The sequence below is a fragment of the Budorcas taxicolor genome, chromosome 1 (assembly GCF_023091745.1).
Source record: "Budorcas taxicolor isolate Tak-1 chromosome 1, Takin1.1, whole genome shotgun sequence".
NCBI classification, from domain to species: Eukaryota; Metazoa; Chordata; class Mammalia; order Artiodactyla; family Bovidae; genus Budorcas; species Budorcas taxicolor.
This window is the reverse complement of record NC_068910.1, coordinates 70,985,569-71,005,348: the sequence shown is the minus strand read 5'-3', so window position 1 is coordinate 71,005,348 and position 19,780 is coordinate 70,985,569. Positions and strand designations below refer to the sequence as shown.

General features: G+C 39.5%; 1 protein-coding gene across 1 annotated transcript in view; it reads right to left on the bottom strand.

Annotated features, from left to right (window-relative positions):
* GRIK1 (glutamate ionotropic receptor kainate type subunit 1) overlaps positions 1-19,780 on the bottom strand; it is a 465,170-nt gene that overhangs the window by 126,239 nt on the left and 319,151 nt on the right. The window contains exons 5-6 of the mRNA XM_052636330.1: positions 3,592-3,645; positions 211-384 (exon numbers count right to left, since the gene is read on the bottom strand). Coding sequence (XP_052492290.1) covers positions 211-384; positions 3,592-3,645 — 228 coding nt within the window. The remainder of the gene's footprint in view (positions 1-210; positions 385-3,591; positions 3,646-19,780) is intronic.

Sequence of the window (19,780 nt, the reverse complement as noted above, 5' to 3'; positions counted from 1 at the left end):
TCTCCAGGCAAGAATAGTGGAGTGGATAGCCATTCTCTTCTCCAGGGGATTTTCCTGACCCAGGGATTGAACCCAGGTCTCCTGTGTTGAAGGCAGATTCTTTACCATCTGTGCTACCAGGGGAGCCCATAGAAAGCATCTGAGAGTCTTAACCTAACCCCTGAGGAAGTCAAACATTATCTCAAATGATTTTATTTTAAAGCTACTTACAGTCATCATGCCATCCAAAAGGCCAGTCTCAGGCCTGGGTGGAGCCTGCAATCTTTCCATGGACCACTTCTCAATGATGGCGGACACGTGCGGGTTGTCAATATTCAGTAGCCGAAACCCAGTCATGTTTACACCACTGTACCTATAGAGTTCCAGATCTAAAGCAAATAAGTCCTGCACAGTATTAAAAATGATAAAAGAAGAAAGAGTTAACATTTTCAGCGTTCTTGATGCAAAAGAGAGCTAACGCTTGCAGAAGCAACAAACAGATTAAAACAAGCATGGCAGCGATCATCACACTGGTTCTATAAAGAACGTTTCCTGTTGTTCTTCATTTGCACGCTGCCTGACAAATTCTAAGGCATTAATAATGTTCATTTTCATCCATTTGTTTTTGCAGTACTGTTAGAACTTGTATATGGAGAAGGAAATGGCAGCCCACTCCAGTGTTCTTGCCTGGAGAATCCCAGGGACGGGGGAGCCTGGTGGGCTGCCGTCTACGGGGTCACACAGAGTCGGACATGACAGAAGTGACTTAGCAGCAGCAGAATTTTTATAAACCAAGAAGAAGAATTAAGCTGCCAATAATTAGCATGCCCTTGGACACAGGATATGCCATTCCGGGAAGCTAGAGCATTTTGTTCCTAAGGATATAGTCCTTTGGGGAGTTGAAAGGGGCCTCTGTGTCCATTCGGTACACTGCTTTTGTTTTCTAGATGAGGAAACCGAGGTTCTCGGTGGTGATGTGGCTGACCTGAGAATGATCCACTTGCAGTGGCAGTACCAACTGTCTCCCTCATAACTTTCTGCCCCACGCTGCAAAGGAGGTGAAGTTTGGATCTTGCATATACATTTGACAGGAAGATCACGCTCATCAAAAAAAAAAAAAAAAAAAAAATTCCTGGCTCATTGAAACTAACCCATGTCTCATATAATGAGAGCATGAAAATTGCTCACTAGACACAAGCTTAGAATAAGAAACAAATGGTTCTTTTCAGAGAATAAACTAGAGCCTGTGGTTGTATAGATATGAATATCATAAGAGTAGGACTTGTTCTCTTAGATAATGTTTCAGGGGAAAAAACTTGAACACATCCTAGTATTTTCCATTATATATAAGGGCTGAATTTAAACCAAAAGTTTTGTTGGTTTGCATTTAAAATAGACTTAAGTGATCATTTCAACTTTTTTCCTATAAACAAAGGTTAGGCTCTAAAGCATGTCATTAAAATATTTCACATTTTGGAATGAACCAAAATTTCAAAATAGTATTTAATGGTTAATAAAAGAAAAAAAAAACTTCCGTAAAAATTTTCTACCAGTGTGACTGCTTTATTGAAAGTACAAGACAGCACGTTATCTGCGATGATAGTTGTTACTAAAGAGGAAAACCTCAGGAACATTTCATGATTTATATGTGTGGAAAATGCATACACATTTATTCTTTTGAATAATTCTTTTCTATATCACTACTTCCAAGATAACTTCACATTAGACTGTGGAATCTTAAGAATGCAGTTCTGAACTCTTGGCTCATGTGAGAAAAAAAAATGCACTGCCTTTTAAATTGTTATGTCTACTTCCCTTGCACTAAGTAACTAATTTTCTTTTGTCTTTAAGTTTCATTAATACTCATGAACAAAACTGGTAAGACAACAAAAGCAAAGCATGGCAGAATGCAGATAAAACCAAAGGAAATTGCTTAAAGAAGCAAATTTAAAGAATAAGATCCAAGGCAGAATGATTCCTTAAGCACACTCAATGAATACAAGGAAAATTAACTCAAGTTACAGGGGGTCAGAGAGAAACTTCCAGGATGCATATTGATTCCCTTGTTAATTAAACAGTACAGAAATACAATACACTAATGTGAATATGCTAAATACGTGCACAGTTCATTTGGTCTCCAAATTGTTTCTGTGCAAGATAGAATATGGAGAGTTCGAGGGCCAATTTTCAACATCCCCTTGTTAGTGGAGGATGAGGCAATAAGTAAGAGTATAAAGGCAACTGATCTGTCCTTCCATTGAAGACTAGCCTTCTTAGGTTTCATTGTTTATATTTTTCTCAAATTTCAATGAAACTAACTCTTAAAGGCATATACACCTGGGAAAGATGGAAAGTTCAGAGGCAGATGGCCATCTCGCCTTGAGTAAGACATACGTGTTCATGGTGATGGGGATGGGCAATATTTGTGAGCAGAGTAAGACACTTCCTAGTTCTCAAGGTCTCCCTTGACTCTTCTGACAGAGGATCCCATCAGGATGTCAACGAGGGAGTGAAGACCACGGAAACTTGAGTTTAGGAACTTCTGCCCTGCGTCCTACTCTCTGACTCCGAGCTCAGGAGCAGTGATAATTTTAACAGCTGCCCCATAGCATTTGTCTTGTGATGTCCTCTGCAGTCCTTCCTGCTCTCAGAGATACTCAACTGAAGAATGGAGTTTCCTGCTTCCAGAAGAGGTGCCTGAGACCTGTCTGGTCTTGCTTCAAAGGCTGTGCTTTCTCTGATGCACCAGCCTACTTGACCAGATTCCTTTGGGAAAACCATACTCTTATTGAATCCCACAAATCTGGGTAGATTTTAGCTGACACACTTTTACAGGTTAGAAATGGAGGTTGATCATGTGTCTCCTCATGTAAGAGAATGGAGTGTGTGTTGGGAGTGGTGTATTGTGTGTGCGGCTGAGAGCTAACACATCATTCTGATGTGTTAAATGCTTAAATCATTCTTCCTCGACCTGATAATCTCTCAGAAGTTAAGGTTGTATAGCTTCTTTTGAATGTCTTAGGCTTAGAGCCATGGTTTTTCTTATGATTAAAAATGTTCAACGTGGAAAGCCTCTACCAAATTCCTTATCTTGATAGTTTTCCAAATACCTGACAAGTGACCCCTGGCTAAATCAGCTGTCCACTGGACACAGGTGGAGAAATCACATCAGATAGCATGCCAAGATACACTTTAGTGTGTCCTCTAATATATGTAGCAAATATGATTCTTCTTTATTAATAGTTTGTACTTTGGCAGTTTCTATTTAATGGAAGCTTTATTTTAATTCCTTTCTGGATGCACATGCACTGATGCTAGTTAAGAAAAGAAAGAAGGGAGGGAGGGAAGAAGGGAAGAAAGAAGGGAAGAAATCTAGCATTTCTAGATTTAGAGGGTTCTTAAGGATAAGAATTCCTAAGGAGAGGAGCCTGGTAGGAGGTCGTCTATGGGGTCTCACAGAGTTGGACACGACTGAAGTGACTTAGCAGTAGCAGCACTAGGAAAATAAAACAAACCTCCATGACAATATCTTGCCTTTGACACCAGGGCTGACTTTAAAATAACCGAAGATTTTTTGATAGTGTGAAATACATTTCCACCCGATATGCTTACCAGGGTTGTGAAAAAGTAATGATAGTATTCAGTCATCATGCCCATGAACAGGATCTGCCAAAGAGAAATAAGGGAAAAGAATCAGAAACAGAATTATAAGAAGAAATAGATGATTAGTAGGCTGACTGCAGTAGCCTGGAGACGCAGACTAGGAAGGAGCTTTGGAAATTCAGAGACTCAATAGATAGAAACAAATGATTAATGTGGAGACAAACCAATGATTAATGTGGAGCTAGGACCCAGGCCACTGACCTCCATCCTGCGTGCTTTCGTCACATTATGCTTGACCTTCCTGGGAGAAATTGGTCGGCTGATCAAATTTAAAAATAGTTCATGCTGTACGTATTTTATATCTGGAGTCGTCCATAATGGCACAGAGTCTTGCCTTTTCTACTGCTTGGGTTTCTGAGTAATTGCATGCTGAGATATATATTTTATTGATCTCCTTAGCTTTAGTACTTATCATAATGCCTCAGAGTAAAACTCATTAAATGTTGAATTGGCGATACTGATATGTAGATATATTTAAATGAAGATCTATACATATGCATGTCTCTGAAACCCTCCTCTCTACTCTTTCCCATCTTATCCCACAGAACGAGTAGGGGAAAAGAGAGTTGTTTATAAACAGAAAGATGGAACTATTTTTGTACTTCTTTTCACTGCCTCTTAAGTCTGATTCTGTTACCTAACTGGGATCCTGGCAGTTCCAACATTCTGTGTGTATGGTTTTTATTTGGTGGGGAGGAGCAAAAAAGAGGTAAACAGAAAGGACCAAGGTTCTAAATAGAGGTAATTTCTTAGACTGTGGTCTTTCGCTTGGATTCCTGGAAATGGTGTCCATTGAGAAGAAACAATTCCACGTGCTTTGGCGGTAAGATTGTCATTAATCTTTTAAATCAAGAGGATCACTTTCTTAGGTTTCCCTGGTGGCTCAGTGGTAGAGAATCTGCCTGCCAACCCAGGAGATGAAGGTTTGATCCCTGGGTTGGGAAGATCCCCTGGAGAAGGAAATGGCAACCCACTTCAGTATTCTCGCCTGGGAAATCGTATGGACAGAGGAGCCGGGCAGGCTACAATCCATGGGATCACAAAAGAGTCCAATAGGACTTAGTGACTAAATGACAATAGCATCATCTTCCCAGGGGCCGGTCACTGCAGGACTGGGTGCTGTCTTTTTGGTATCTGCGTAGAAATGATTGGAGAAGACTCAGAAATCAAACTTTCAAGACAGTTATCCCCATAACTCATAAATGCTGGGTTCAAATGAGGATCCCCTCTGGAAGTTTTAAAATCAGATATTCTTAGACTCCATCCCAGAGACCTCTTGAATTAGAATTTCTGAGAGTAGAGTTTCTGTATTTCACAGCAATGTTTGAGAATCACTGCTCTGTGGAAAACTTGTCCATTTGCATTATGGAACAATGGCTTTTATAACTTCAGTTTATGAAGAGGTGGATTGAAAAGGTCTTCAGAAAAGCAATACAAGTTATCAGAGGTTTTGGAAGGTGCCTAACATATGCAGCCTGGAATGATTTTACACCAAAGGGGAGGGAGCATTTGGAGACAGCGCATACATAACATACAGGAGCACAGATCTGACACTTCCTGTGCTTTCACTGCTAACACAGAAACAAGAGGAATATTTAGTGAAATTGTAATGTCATGAAGGTAAGACAAATGACAGGAAACTCTCCCTATGAATCATAAGCCCACAGTATGCAAGTCACTCCTATGGTGATAATAAGACCAGGTGCACAAAAGGATTTTTAAAAGGGTAGAATTGCTTTAGGGCCATCAATAACATTTAAAAGCATGCATGGAGAGGTCTTGTTAGCTGACCTCTTATATCATTGGAGAATAAAGAGCTAACCTGCTGGGGTCACTCAGAATTCAATTTTTCATTTTGGTCGTTAGTGTAATTGCAGCTGAGATTATCTCTTGAAAGGGAACTGGCAAGTTTTATGTCAAGATACAGACCTGGACACTGAGGTTTAAAATATTATTTCTGGAACTGAAAAAAACACCAAGGTACCTGAATTTTCAGTCTTTTATATGGGTGGATTTTTCCTTTTAAACTTTATTATGGAGGCATTTGATCACCAGTTGAGACTGCAGATTTTTTTTCTTAAAGCAAATATAATTCCTGGAGGCAAATACTCATCTAAAATGTCTCTTATTTAATGTTAGAGAAGACTTATGCAGATGCAGTGAATAAACAGCTAATGAACCTGCTTTTGTTGGTCCTGACCTTGGGTCTTCCACATACACTTTTTATTTGATATTCCACAAAAATCCCCATTCTTGACCTTCCTACCTAGAGCCTAGGTCAGTGCTTCTTAGAATGACAATTAAGAAGCAAGTATAGTTAGTCATGGATCACTGAGCTGTCAACTTCGTGGACTCTCCAAGACACGGGTGAACGAGAAACTTTTAGATTGAAATAAAACTAATATCAACTCATTGGAAAAGACCCTGATGCTGGGAATGATTGAAAGCAAAAGTAGAAGAGGGTGGCAGAGGATTAGATGGTTATATAGCATCACTGACTCAGTAGATACAAATTTAGGTAAACTCCAGGAGATAGAGAAGGATAGGGAAACCTGGTATGCTGTAGTCCATGAGGCTGCAGAGTTAGACATGACTTAGTGACTTAACAACAACGACAAAAAGTCAGTTTCACCAAAGGTGATGTTTTTTTAAACAATTGTGCTTATAATGATTTTTAGACTGATTAGGACTGGCTGGTGTGTTTAATAGTTGTGTACATTGCATTTTATAGCATTCATATAACGATTTTCTTCCTGTGTCAACATTGGTATTTCAACTAAAAGTCATTAAGGGATTATGAAAATGTCACATCAAGATAAATGTCAGCGTTTTAAATAAAGAGTGTAATCATGATATGGCAATTTTTAAATGGCTCTTTGCAAAACTGACTTTTTCCTAACAAACAATACTTTAAATTTTGTTACTGTGCTTTGCTGAATTGACCAGGAGGTGCTGACCTAGGCAGTGTATACTTTATCAAGACAGTATTGCCAGGGACTGTTTTTGGCTCTACTGAAATTATTTTTAATGGTGCAAAGCACATCGCATCACACACACTAGTAAGTGATAAATGTGGCTGTCAATACTATTTATATTGATGCCACATTCCCCTTAATTACTTCCACCAATATTCTAATAATGGTTATTTCCTAACAGAATTATTTTTATTGAATAACTCCTTGAGATCATATTATTGATGTAGATTTATAGATGGTAAAAATCTAGCTCTTTCAATACCATTGTATATCTATAGCAGGGATTTATCGAGTACCTGTTAGTTCTTCTCGATTTTGCAAGACCCATAGTGTAGACTTCATTAGAGCCACTGCCAATTTTCCAAATTGAAAGGCACATGATAGGATTATATTTTGGGGGTCCTTGAGCTTGGGTGTGGTCATGTGCTGGGTTTGGTCAAGGAAGAGAGAAAGCAACTGATATATGTCACCCTCCTCATCCTGACAGAGATTTCACTCACCCTGACTAACATGTTAGGTGACTAACATGGTTATCAGTGCCAGGCAAACTAAGGTTTTATTTTTTTTTTCCTGAATAAATGCAATTTTCTGTTTCATGAATACTGCAGAATATGTCATGAGTGTGTTTTGAGTATTAGGAACTTCAGGGTCAAAATTGTGGGTCCTCCATTAGCAACTCATCAGGAAAATGGATATATATTCTATGTGCTAATGTCATTCAGATTTATGGTTTTCTTATCTAATTTTCCCCTTGATGCCAACTCCTCTCCTTTCTTAAAAAATATTTATGACTTTGTTTCAAATTATTTTTCTAGGCTTGCTTTGATTCTTTGTATAATAAAGATATAACATAAATAATAATGGTTGAGAAAAGGTTAATAATTTTCTTTTTCCATAAAGAAAGATGAACTATTTCGATCTGATGTAACTGGGCTGAATAACAAAAAAGGCCTCCAATAAAATACATCATTAATCATACTCTATGTCCATACAGAATCAGTTATAAGAACTCAAAGGTTTTCGTAGATGGTGACAGTTCATGTTATGTGTCAACTTGATTGGGCCAAGGGGTGCCCAGATTAAACATTATTTCTGGATGTATCTTTGAGGGTGTTTCCAGATAAATAAGCTTTTGAGAAAGCAGATGATCCTCCCCAGTATGGTAGGCATCATCGAATCCCCTGAGAGCTTGATTAGACCAAAAAGGCAGAGGAAGAAGGAATTTACCTCTTTTCCTTCCTGCCTGACTGCTTGAGCTGGGACACTGGCTTTCTCCAGGCCTAGGGCTGAGATTTTCACCACTGAACTCTTCTGGTTTTCAGGTCTACAGTTTCAGACTGTAATTACCCTACAGCTTTCCTGGGTCTATAGCTTGTAGACGGTAGATTGTAAGCCTTCTCTGTCTCTATGGCTCAACTGGTAAAGAATCCACCTGCAATGCAGGAGACCTAGGCCCAATCAAGGAGACCTAGGTTCGATCCCTGGGTTGGGAAGATCCCCCAGAGAAAGGGAAGGCTACCCACTGCAGTATCCTGGCCTGGACTCTATAGTCTGCGGGGTTGTTTAGGGGAGAAACACTGACTGAAACCACCCACCCTGGCCAGACACCATAGTGGCCATTTCATGAGTTGTTTTACAACAGGAGGTCCCTGTAAGGAACACAGAACTAATAAGCCACCACCAACCAGAAGAGTTCAGGAAAGGTCAAAAGGAGACAGCACATGTCCGACCACCTCCCAGAATCCTTCTCTCTGGCATCCATCTTGGCTGAGCAAGGTGTGCACCACGAGGAAGGGCTCTGAGTCAGAATAATTGACTAAAGACAACCTGAAAACTAATTCCATCACCATAAAACTGGAGACTGCGAGCCATGTGGCAGAGCTGTTCTGGGCTCCCTTACCCTACTGCTCTCCACCAGGGTGCACTCTCCCAATAAAATCTCTTGCTTTGTCAGCACGTGTCTCCTCAGACAATTCATTTCTGAGTGTTAGACAAGAGCCCAGTTTTGGGTTCCAGAATGGGTCCCCTTTCCTGCAACAGGGTCACAAGAGTCAGACGGGACTCAGTGACTTTCACTTCATTTCACTTCCGTCTCCATAGTTACATGAACCAATTCCTCATAATTAATCTCTTCATGTACATTTCCTATTGGTTCTGTTTCCCTGGAGAACCCTGGCTAATACAGAGAACAATAGAAAAATACTAAAAATCCTACATAGTCTGCATACTTATGACGTTCCATTCTATCTAGATAACAGTCCATATACCAGTGAGGCGAAGGGTGACTGACACCTAAATGAAGGCTTTCTCTCTATCAGGCTACTATAGATATGCCACAAGACTATTCTATTGCTTCAGTGGTTAGAAAATAATTATAGTTTCCTTTTTTTTTTTTTGTAGTTAAAATGAATTATTAAGAGGCAGAACAAAACTCATTGCCAGTTGACTCTTGAAAGAACAGTCTAATGACCCCTCTGTTATTAAGATACTTTGAAATATCAGTTCAGTTCAGTTCAGTTGCTCACTCGTGTCTGACTCTTTGCAACCCCATGGACTGCAACACGCCAGGCCTCCCTGTCCATCACCGACTCCCGGAGTCCACCCAAACTCATGTCCATTGAGTCGGTGATGCCATCCAACCATCTCATCCTCTGTCATCCCCTTCTCCTCCTGCCTTCAATCTTTCCCAGCATCAGGCTCTTTTCCAATGAGTCAGTTCTTTGCATCAGGTGGCCAAAGGATTGAAACCAAAGGAGTTTCAGCTTCAACATCAGTCCTTCCAATGAATATTCAGGACTGATCTCCTTTAGGCTGGACTGGTTGGATCTCCTTGCAGTCCAAGGGACTCTCAAGAGTCTTCTCCAACACCACAGTTCAAAAGCATCAATTCTTCGGCACTCAGCTTTCTTTATAGTCCAACTCTCACATCCATGCATGACTACTGGAAAAACCATAGCTTTGACTAGATGGGCCTTTATTGGCAAAGTAATGTCTCTGCTTTTGAATATGCTATCTAGGTTGGTCATAACTTTTCTTAATAGTTCTTGTCCAATAACTGTGATGGCACCACCTTGGCCCAGCTGCTCTCTAGAGTTTTTACAATAGAACCTCATGGTTTTGTTCACAATAACACTGACTCTTTATGATCCAGCTCTATTGTTCTTGGAAAAGACTACCTCTTGGATTTAGATCAGTAAATGTTATCACATACAGCCTGAGCATCACAAAGGCCATATTTTAGTTTGTCTTGACAGCCCTCATTCAAGTCTAGGTGAAGATAGTTTGGGGGTCTAATTCCTGTGATTGGTGAGAGAGTAGGTCTATAAGGACACTTAGAAAGTCTCTGGGTAAAAGTCTTTCCATAATGTGTTCTGTTATCTTAAGATGCCTATGTTACATTTCAATTGAATTATTTTCCAGGAGGCAATGCAGAGATATGAAGACAGAAACTCACAAACTCTCAGCATCCATTGCTAAAAGCAATTCATATGTCGCAAATAATTGGCATAATGCTGCTACCATAGTAGCAGAACCTTAAAATGGAACCTGAAGTATTCCTAAGCAATTTTGAGGGATTCTTGTAATATTTATAAGGGTTTTTATTACTGTACCTTTTCATTGAAAAAATAGATGTCTTTGAAGTTTATATTGACTAATGTGAACTGTATTGCTCCTTTTATAACCTTCTCAATATCAGGATCAATTCTAAACCATCAGACATGGTTTCTAGTCAATAATTTCAAATGAGCAGCTTCCAAATGTGTGACATGTGATGTGGCTATATTAATTGTTTTACCAAGATAGAAATAAGTTATTTCAGCATAGGAATAATCTTCAGGAAACAGTTGAATAATATCAAGCCTCAGAGAAGCAATTTTGAGAAGACTTGATCTCTAGGGTGTAACTCTTTCTCACCTGCCAACTGTAATACTTCTGGCTGCAATTATACTATCCTCTGAGCAGAATGCATCTTGGACAACACAATTTTTAACACTGGTCATCAGTTGAACAAGCTAGGTATAAGTAGGGCCTTAGATCAGTTTTTATTGATACAAAAAGGAAAAGACACTCATATTAATGCTTCCCTGGTGGCTCAGATGGTAAAGAATCTGCCTGCAGTGCAAGAGGCCCAAGTTTGATCCCTGAATTGGGAATATTGCCTGGATAAGGAAATGGCAACCCACTCTAGTATTCTTGCCTGGTAAATCCCATGGACAGAGGAACCTGGTGGTCCATGGGGTTGCAAAGAGTCAGACACGACTGAGAGACTAACATTCATACAACACTAACTGACTATGGCACGTCCACAAAGGGAACAGCGGAATGTAAGAAAAATAGCACTGGATCCCTGAAAACCCTGATATACAGAAAACCACCCATCTCCTTAAAGAGTAGGCTGGATAATGGCCCTTTAAACATGACCACATCCTAATTTACAGAATCGGTCAATATGTTACTTTACGTGAAAAGGAACTTTGAGAATGTGATTAAAGATCTTAATTTATGGGAGATATTCCTGGTTAGGGCTTCCCTTGTGGCTCTGATGGTAAAGAATCTGCCTGAAATGCGGGAGATCAGGGTTCAATCCCATCATCTGAAGCTCCAATACTTTGGCCACTTGATGTGAAGAGCTAACTCATTGGAAAAGACCTTGATGCTGGGAAAGATTGAAGGCAGGAGGAGAAGGGGATGACAGAGGATAAGATGGCTGGATGGCATCACTGACTCAATGAACATGAGTTTGAGCAAGCACTGGGAGATAGAGAAGGACAGGAAAGCCTGGCACTTTGCAGTCCATGGGGTTGCAAAGAAAAGGACAGGACTTAGCAACTAAACAACAATGACAACTCTGGTTTATTCAGATGGGCCCAGGGTAGTCACAAGGGTTCTTATAAGATGGACGCTGATGTTCAGAAGGCAGAGAAGTGACAGGAAGATGGAAACAGAGGGAATACAAGACAATGTGATAAGGGACCACAAGCCAAGGAATGAAGACAACGTCTACTGGGGTCATACAGAGTTGGACGCGACTGAAGTGACTTAGCAGCAGCAGCAGCAGCAGAACTGGAAAAAGCAAGGAATGATTTTTCCCAAATCCTTCAGAAGGGATGTAGCCCTGTCAACACCTAGATTTTAGACATCTGACATCCCGAACTGTCGGAGAATAAATTTGCATTGTTTTAAGCCACTCCATTTGTGATCATTGGTTGTTAGCACAGCAACAGGAAGCCAACACACCTCATTTGTTCATCTTTATGGCCTATGAGATTGCACAATTTTGGTGTATTGATATCAAGAGCATGTATTAAAAGGAAAAATGACTTGTTTGAAGTTGAAAACTTTCTAAATTTCTCTGTGCGTCTCTGTTCACATTCATATACTAACCACACACATGTACAGATACAAGGTACCCACAGAGAGACTGTAGGGTTCCCTTCCATTGGGAAATCATGCCGTGCAATCTATAAATCCAGGCCACTTTCCCGCTGCCTCCAAGTGAAAACCAAAACAGTCAAAGATGTTCCACCAAGTGTTGGTGAATGGAATACCTGTACTATTTGGGAGTGTCTTTCAGTCTTAAGTACTATATAAGCTTCTCTTTCCAGAGGTATGGTCAGAAGAAGAAAGGAAGCTGATACTAATAGATATTAACAAGTGAATTGGAGACCATGGGGTTTAGTTTAGCTTCGGAAGGCAATGCTACTAGAAGAGCCACATGGCATCATCCATGTGCAGAAAGAAAAGATTATGCAATTTAAGGGGTACATGCTGCTGAAAACAGGAGCAGGGAAAAAAAAAAGATTCCCCTTGCCCAAATGAAATAGGCAACCTGGCAAATAGGAGAGAGTAAAGCTTTTAGAGGATTACATGAACGCAAAGGATAAACTCTCTGCAACATTCAGGGGAAGTTGGTGGAAATCTGATGTGTAAGAGGACCAGAGTGGAAGAAAAGTTTTAATAGCAAAGAACATGTAGCTGATTCACTTCATTGTGTAGCAGAAATTAACAACACTGTAAAGCAATTATATTCCATTTTTTTAAAAAAAGAGCTGAATGAATCTAGAAGCTGGAAAGTTAACAGAAAATATGCTGCATACACTGCAATCTTTTCACAATAAGTTTTTTTCTTACTGGTGGTAATAAAAATTATACCTCAAATTTGCCTGAGGGTCACATTTTGAGGGAGAAATAGTCATGAAATCATTAAATGATGATCTTCCTGGTCTCGTAATATCTTTGTCGCATACAAAAGTTACGATCTGGGTCCTGTTTCTCTGCCTTTTTGGATGACTTTATTTTGTAAATTTATCAAGTAGCTATCAGACTTAGAAAATAATTCTTTCTATCAGTGTTTTTCAGTGCACTAGCCTCTCCAAAGAACTTTGTAGAAAACACCAATGCCTGTACCCCATCACTAAATATTCTGATTTATTTGGTCTAAGGTATGTTCTAGGCATTGATATCTGTGATATTGATACTCTCCAGGTGATGCTTACATATAGCCAGAGCTGAGAATCACTCATTTGTATCAACCAAGCATATTTTAAAGCTGTAACAATAATGATCAAACCTACTATTTGATAGGGCTTCCCTGGTGATTCAGACGGTAAAAAATCTGCCTGCAGTGCAGGAGACCCAGGTTTGATCCCTGGATCAGGAAGATTTCCTGGAGATGGGAATGGCTTACCCACTTAAGTATTCTTGCCTGGAGGATTCCACAGATAGAGGAGACTGGAGGGCTACAGTCCAAGGGGTTGCAAAGAGTCAGACATGACTGAACAACCAATACTTTCACACTATTTCACTTCACAACATGTCCACTGCCATAACACATTCTTTATCTACTACTGGGAAAGAAGTTTTATCATCAGTTTACAGATTTGAAGGATAGAGCATGGTTATAGTATTTGAACCCAAGTGTGATTTCAATCCTGAACTCTTTATGCTTCATTTATAATAGGAGGTCAATGTGGGAAGAAAGTCAGTGATTTGTACAAAGTCTTTCTGGACTTCTAGAACCCAAATAAAAGCATATGGTCCTTGGTGAGAGCAAAGGTAGAAGGACAGGATAGGATCTTTATCTTAAGGAATAAATCCATCAAGCCAAGGAAGCTCGATAAGCTGCCCACTGATCTTTGTTCAAAGAGCTGCATTCCACTCTAAAAGGTAGTACTCTGGGTGATGTTGCAGGTACTATGAGGAGTCTTACTATCTTTTCCTCCTACTGTCAGGAATTCAGACCTACATGGCTCTTCTACTACAACATCTCTTTACATTTTAGAATTAATTTGATCCTAATTTTAAATCCCTTTAGTGATCTTTCAGGAACTTTAGAATTAATTTGATCCTAATTTTAAATCCCTTTAGTGATCTTTCAGAAACTTTAATCTCTTTAATGTAATCAGCCTTCATCAGGAAAGGGGAATTTGTAAAGAATAGTAGTGAAATTGTTAAAATCGTGTAATACATACAATAATAGTTCTTTTGGTGGTGGTGTTGTTGTTCGGTTGCTAAGTCATGTCCGACTCTTTGTGACCCATGAACCACAGCACACCAGCCTCCCCTATCCTTCACCATCTCCAGGAGTTTGCTCAAACTCATGTCCATGGAGTCAGTGATGCCATCCAAACACCTCATCCTCTGTCACCCCCTTCTCCTCCTGCCTTCAATCTTTCCCAGCATCAGGGTCTTTTCCAAACAGTCCGCTCCTCTCAGCAGGTGGCCAAAGTATAGGAGCTTCAGCTTCATCAGTCAGTCTCCTTTAGTATTGACTGGTTTGATCTTTTGTGTACTTGTTATAATGGTAATGTACGCAAGGTATGGGGGACTTGCGTGACACTCTAAACAATGCGGCCTTTATGCTTAAGTCAATAAAGGGGTGGGAGATAGTACTCTGGAATTTCAAACATGAGAGGGATAAGATCAGATATTTTATCTAAAATGAACATTTTCTGAGGCTACAAGGAGGCTGGATGGAGTAAAAGAGAGGGAGGGGACTTGTGACCAAGGGATCAATTGTTCTAGTACAGGAGGAAGATGATGAAGGTGACCGAGAGAAGGAGGTAGAATATGGAACATATTTAGAAGGCAGAATCTTCAGCATTCAGTAACTAATAAATTGGAAAGGTGAGGGAGAGTCAAGGAGATTCCTAGCTTCCTGGCTTGAGTAATTGAATGGTATTTCTAATTACCAAGACAGGGACCAGAGGAGAAACAGGTTGGTTGGAGGAAGGGTGAAGAGGAAGATGTAGTGTGTTAAGTTTGGCATGGAGATTGAATGACATCAGATGGGATCTTCATGAGATCATGAAACAGTCATTCAGGCTGAAGGAAGGTTTGGGAACCACCACTGTGATGTGGTGGGGGAGGTGACAGGGCTAGAATTAGGACTGGGAAGCACGTATACTCTAGTAGTTTTGTCTAGATACCCTACCTCTAATAATACTGATGACGATTATCTGTAACATGTGGAATATTTCATGTGTCAGTGGTGAGCTGCTTAATGCCTTTAAGGCATTGTTGCATTTAACTATTCTCAAAACAACGTGAGTTATGTGCTGTGACATTCCCATTTTACAGATACAGCAAATAGCAAGTTACTAAGTCCTCCACTAAACAACCTCATCCAGTACACTGGAATTTTCCATAGTTTTTTTTTTTTAATAATTCATTTTTTTTAATTAAAAAAATTTTTTCAACTTTACAATACTGTATTTGTTTTGCCATATATCAACATGAATCCGTCACAGGTGTACATAAGTTCTTACTCCTGAACCCCCCTCCCACTTCCCTCCCCATATTAAGTGAAGTATAGTTGATTCACAAAGTTGTGTTGATTTCAGGTGTACACCTGATATATATATATAATATGCAATATATAATATATATTATTTTTCAGAGATATAGTCCTCTCCTTTTTAAAATTAATTTTTATTGGAGTATAGTCACTTTACAATGTTGTATTAGTTTCTGTTGTTCAGTCACTAAGTCGTGTCTGACTCTTTGAGACCCCATGGGCTGCAGCAAGCCAGGCTTCCCACTGTCCATCCCCCAGAGTTTGCTCAGGTTCATGTCCATTGAGTCAGAGATGCTATTCAACCATCTCATCCTCTGCCACCCTCTTCTCCTTTTGCCTGTGAGTCTGTATTATACAGCAAAGTGAATCAGCCATACGTATACATGCATCCCCTCTTTTTTGGATTTCTTTCGCATTCAAGTCACTGCAGAGTGCGCTATACAGTATGTTCTCATTAGTTATCTATTTTATACATAGTATCAGTGGTGTATATATGTCAGTCTCAAGTATTTTCTTCTCCCCCTTTACCTCAGCACAGTCTTTAGCACATTGAAAACATCCAATATGTGTTAGCTGAATAAATGGTGACATTTACATGTTACAGGATCACTCTTAAGACAAAAAAACATGACTAACAGTCATGGGGAAAGTAGGGTGAAGGGATCTTTTTGGTGGAATCTTGCATTTATGATTTTGCATCTTGCATTTATGATTCTTGCAGCTTCCTTGGTGGCTCAGACGGTAAACTGTCTGCCTGCTACACGGGAGACCTGGGTTTGATCCCTGGGTCAGGAAGATCCTCTGGAGAAGGAAATGGCAACCCACTCCAGTACTCTTGCTTGGAAAATTCCTTGGATGGAGGAGCCTGGTAGGCTACAGTCCATGGGGTTGCAAAGAGTCAGACACGACTGAGTGACTTCACTTTCACTTTGCATTTATGAACGGTTGAAGAAACAGGTATAATTAACATAACAAATTGATTTCTAACCTACTTCAGTCTTCAGGCCTCTTTATGGAATCTGATAGAAGCTATGGATCCTTTCCCCTGAGACAGGCATGCTGAGGGACACAGACCCCCTTAAAATTTTAAATAGAGCTGAGGTTCATTGATTCTACTTGGGCTTAAGACATGCTTTGATACAGTCTTAAGACTCTTTATATGATTCCTTTTAAATTGCTCCCAATTCCATCGCAAAGATAATTTCTCTTATTGCCTATTACAGCCAAATTTTGATGTAGCTGGAATTAAGCATTAGAGCACTTTCTGAGGCATATATGTGATTTTTATTACCTCTCAATTCAGATTGAAACAAATCTAAGTCCTTTTCCAAATCTACTCATTGAAGATTTTAGAGAATTCTCAAAAGGGCATCTTGTACACTAAGAATATAAACAAATTGCAAACCCCTTCAGGAAATCATTGATTATTCATAAAGCTCAATTAATTCTTGTGTATATTTAATAACACACTCATATCTATGACTATTCCTTACAACCCAAACTAACTATGTGCTCAGGAATTGTAAATAGATTTTAATATCAGCCCGAGAGAAACATAATTAGGATAGGAATGTGCTGCCAAATAATTATATAACATACTACAAATTATCATCTAGTTAGTATAAATTGAGATTCATCACTATTACATTGTCAGAATTTATCCAAGTAATGAACTTATCATCAATTAAGTGTCTCAAAGACTACTAAAGGACTCTCAAAAGCCTTAAAAAAGAACGAACTGCTTAATTATTTCCCCATTTCTTCGAAAGTCAACTAAGTACAAGGCCATGTGCAAGTTCTTTATGTCTAGACACTAGTAAGAGGATTCTTGCTCACTTATATGCATGGAAGCTCAGAGCTAAAGGGAAGATTAGCAACAATTAGAATAGAACCCAACAATCCTTTTTTACAGATGAGCTGACTGGGTTGACAGGCATAAACAGACTTGTTCAAAGTAGAACATTAAGAGGGTCTAAGAAATTCAGATCAATGGCACTTTAGACCCTGGTTTGAAATTCTAGCCCTAGCCCTGTAACCTCATTTTTCTCATCTGTCACATGGGATATTTTGAGACAGTAAAAAGATGTCATTTTAGTCAATACATAGCCTATTCTGACACACACATTTATATACCCAATAAGTGGTGTTTATTTTCTCCTATTAGGAGAAGACAAGAATTTGCAACTCACGACTTTCAGTCCAAGACTCTAGTCACAGTCCCTTACCACGTTAGAAATTAGCTTCATGATCTCCAACCAGTATTTGGCACTGGATAGCTAAACTCTTGTGACATTCAGTTTCAAGTTCTCTTATTGCCTTAAAGTGGCAAACATTTGGGGTTTTGTTATTGTCTTTGCTGTTGTGTCTTTATCACCTTCAATCAGTGCTCGACAAATAGGTGTTGGATGAAAGAATAAATTGCTCTACCGAGTCCCTACAATGTTCACTACTGGGCTTCAGTAGAAACAGCATTTCTTGAGGACTTGTGTAAACTAGAAATGATTGGATATCTGAGAATCAAGGGAAATAACTGCATTCAAGAAGTAGAAAGCTTAATTAAGTGTGTTCCAGGTGGCATTACTTGAAGAATCATTTGACATCTTGATGTACACAATAGCAGTAGAATAAGATACTTTCTTTTCCTGTTAAATCCTGAGACAAGTATCAAATCACAGCCTAGCCACTAGCTAGTTCTGTGACTTTGGGTAAGTTATGAAACCTCTCTGAGCTCTGTCAGTTTCTTGTATGCAGAATTTTCTCATACAAATTAAATGAATGATTCATTTAACCTGCTTTGCACAGTACCTGGCACATGATAAGTGTTGAGTAAAAGGTAGCTTCTATGATCTTTGACTTATTCTGTGCATTCTATGACTAGAAATAATGGACTTGGGGATGACTTAGTGATGTAAGTTCCAAACACAGGTGTGCAACCTCTTATCATGTCAGTGTATACTGCTTAATTTGATGTCTTCTGTCCTAAGACATGAAGACTGATGGTGTTTCTGTCCTGTGAAAACGTGAAATGAAACCCATCTAAAAAGTGAAATTATACCCATTGAACTACTTCCTCTTGCCTTAGTCACAGCTGTTAGGCATAGCTTATATGAGGGAAAAAAAATCAATGCACAAAATTATTTGATTAATCAGCATTGCCACTGCACTTCCTAGCAGAGGGAAGCTGGGCATTAAAAAAAAAAAAATGCATTTTCTGTCTGGCCTCATTTTTATGTTAATTGAAACAAAAGGAAAGGAAAAAAAGCAACAAAAGCACACAAATGTTGATGGGAGAAAATGCAATATAATTCTACAAAATATTTTGGTACTAAAATGTTTTATGGAGACTAATGGTTCAATTATAGCTTAATGCTTATTGCCACGAGTGTTGTAAGGGAGGAAAACATCTCCCCTCTGATGTACTTGCTCATGTAAACAAGAGAACAGGTTTCCTGAGTCAGAAACAGTATGTTCTCACTCACCCAGTGGCCACTCTCTGGCTCAGAAAATCGGTCCAGCCCTAGAGCAGTATCCCAGCTGGATGGAGCACCATTGCGTCCCCTCCCTCCCCATCAGAGGACCATTAAGTTTCCACTACTTATGCTTGAAATACTGACTTGCTTTCTCAATCCTATTACAAGGTTTGAAAACAACTCTGCTCTTCTCCAAAGAAGCACGTTTATTTTCAGGTCGTGAAATGCATTTTATTAGCTCAAACGTATCACAGTTAATAATACAGGACTTTGGGGTTGAATGAAACCTTTCTTTTGAAGAAACTGAGGCACAGAGGACTTGTCCACTGTGCCTGATAGAGCTGAGAGTTCAGCATACTGAGTGGGGTAGAAGAGAGATTATTTATGAACAGCCTCAAGCACAGTTCTTGGAACATGTGTTTTATTTATTCATTCAGTAGAAATGTATTGAGCTCTTATTGTGTGTTAACGTAATTGATATTGGGGATTTGGGAGAATGAGACAAAGAAGGCGTATATCCTCTTTTATAGAAGAGTATAGGAGGGGATACGGATAACAAATGGATCAATGTCTTTCATTAATTATAAATTTTTAATAGTGTTACAAAGCAACTAAGTAGAGTGCAAGGTCACAGGGGACGAGAAACGACTTCCTTTTTTGGGACTTCCCTGTGATCTGCCTTGCAAGGCAGGGAATGTGAGTTCGATCACTGGTGTGGAGTTGTTTCAGTCTTGTCCGAGTCTTTGAGACTCCGTGGACTGTAGCCCACCAGGTTCCTTTGTTCATCAGATTCTCCAGACAAGAAAACTGGACTGGGTTGCCATTTCTTCCTCCAGCAGATCTTCCCAACCCAGGGATGAAACCCATGTCTTCCACATCTCCTGCATTGCAGGCAG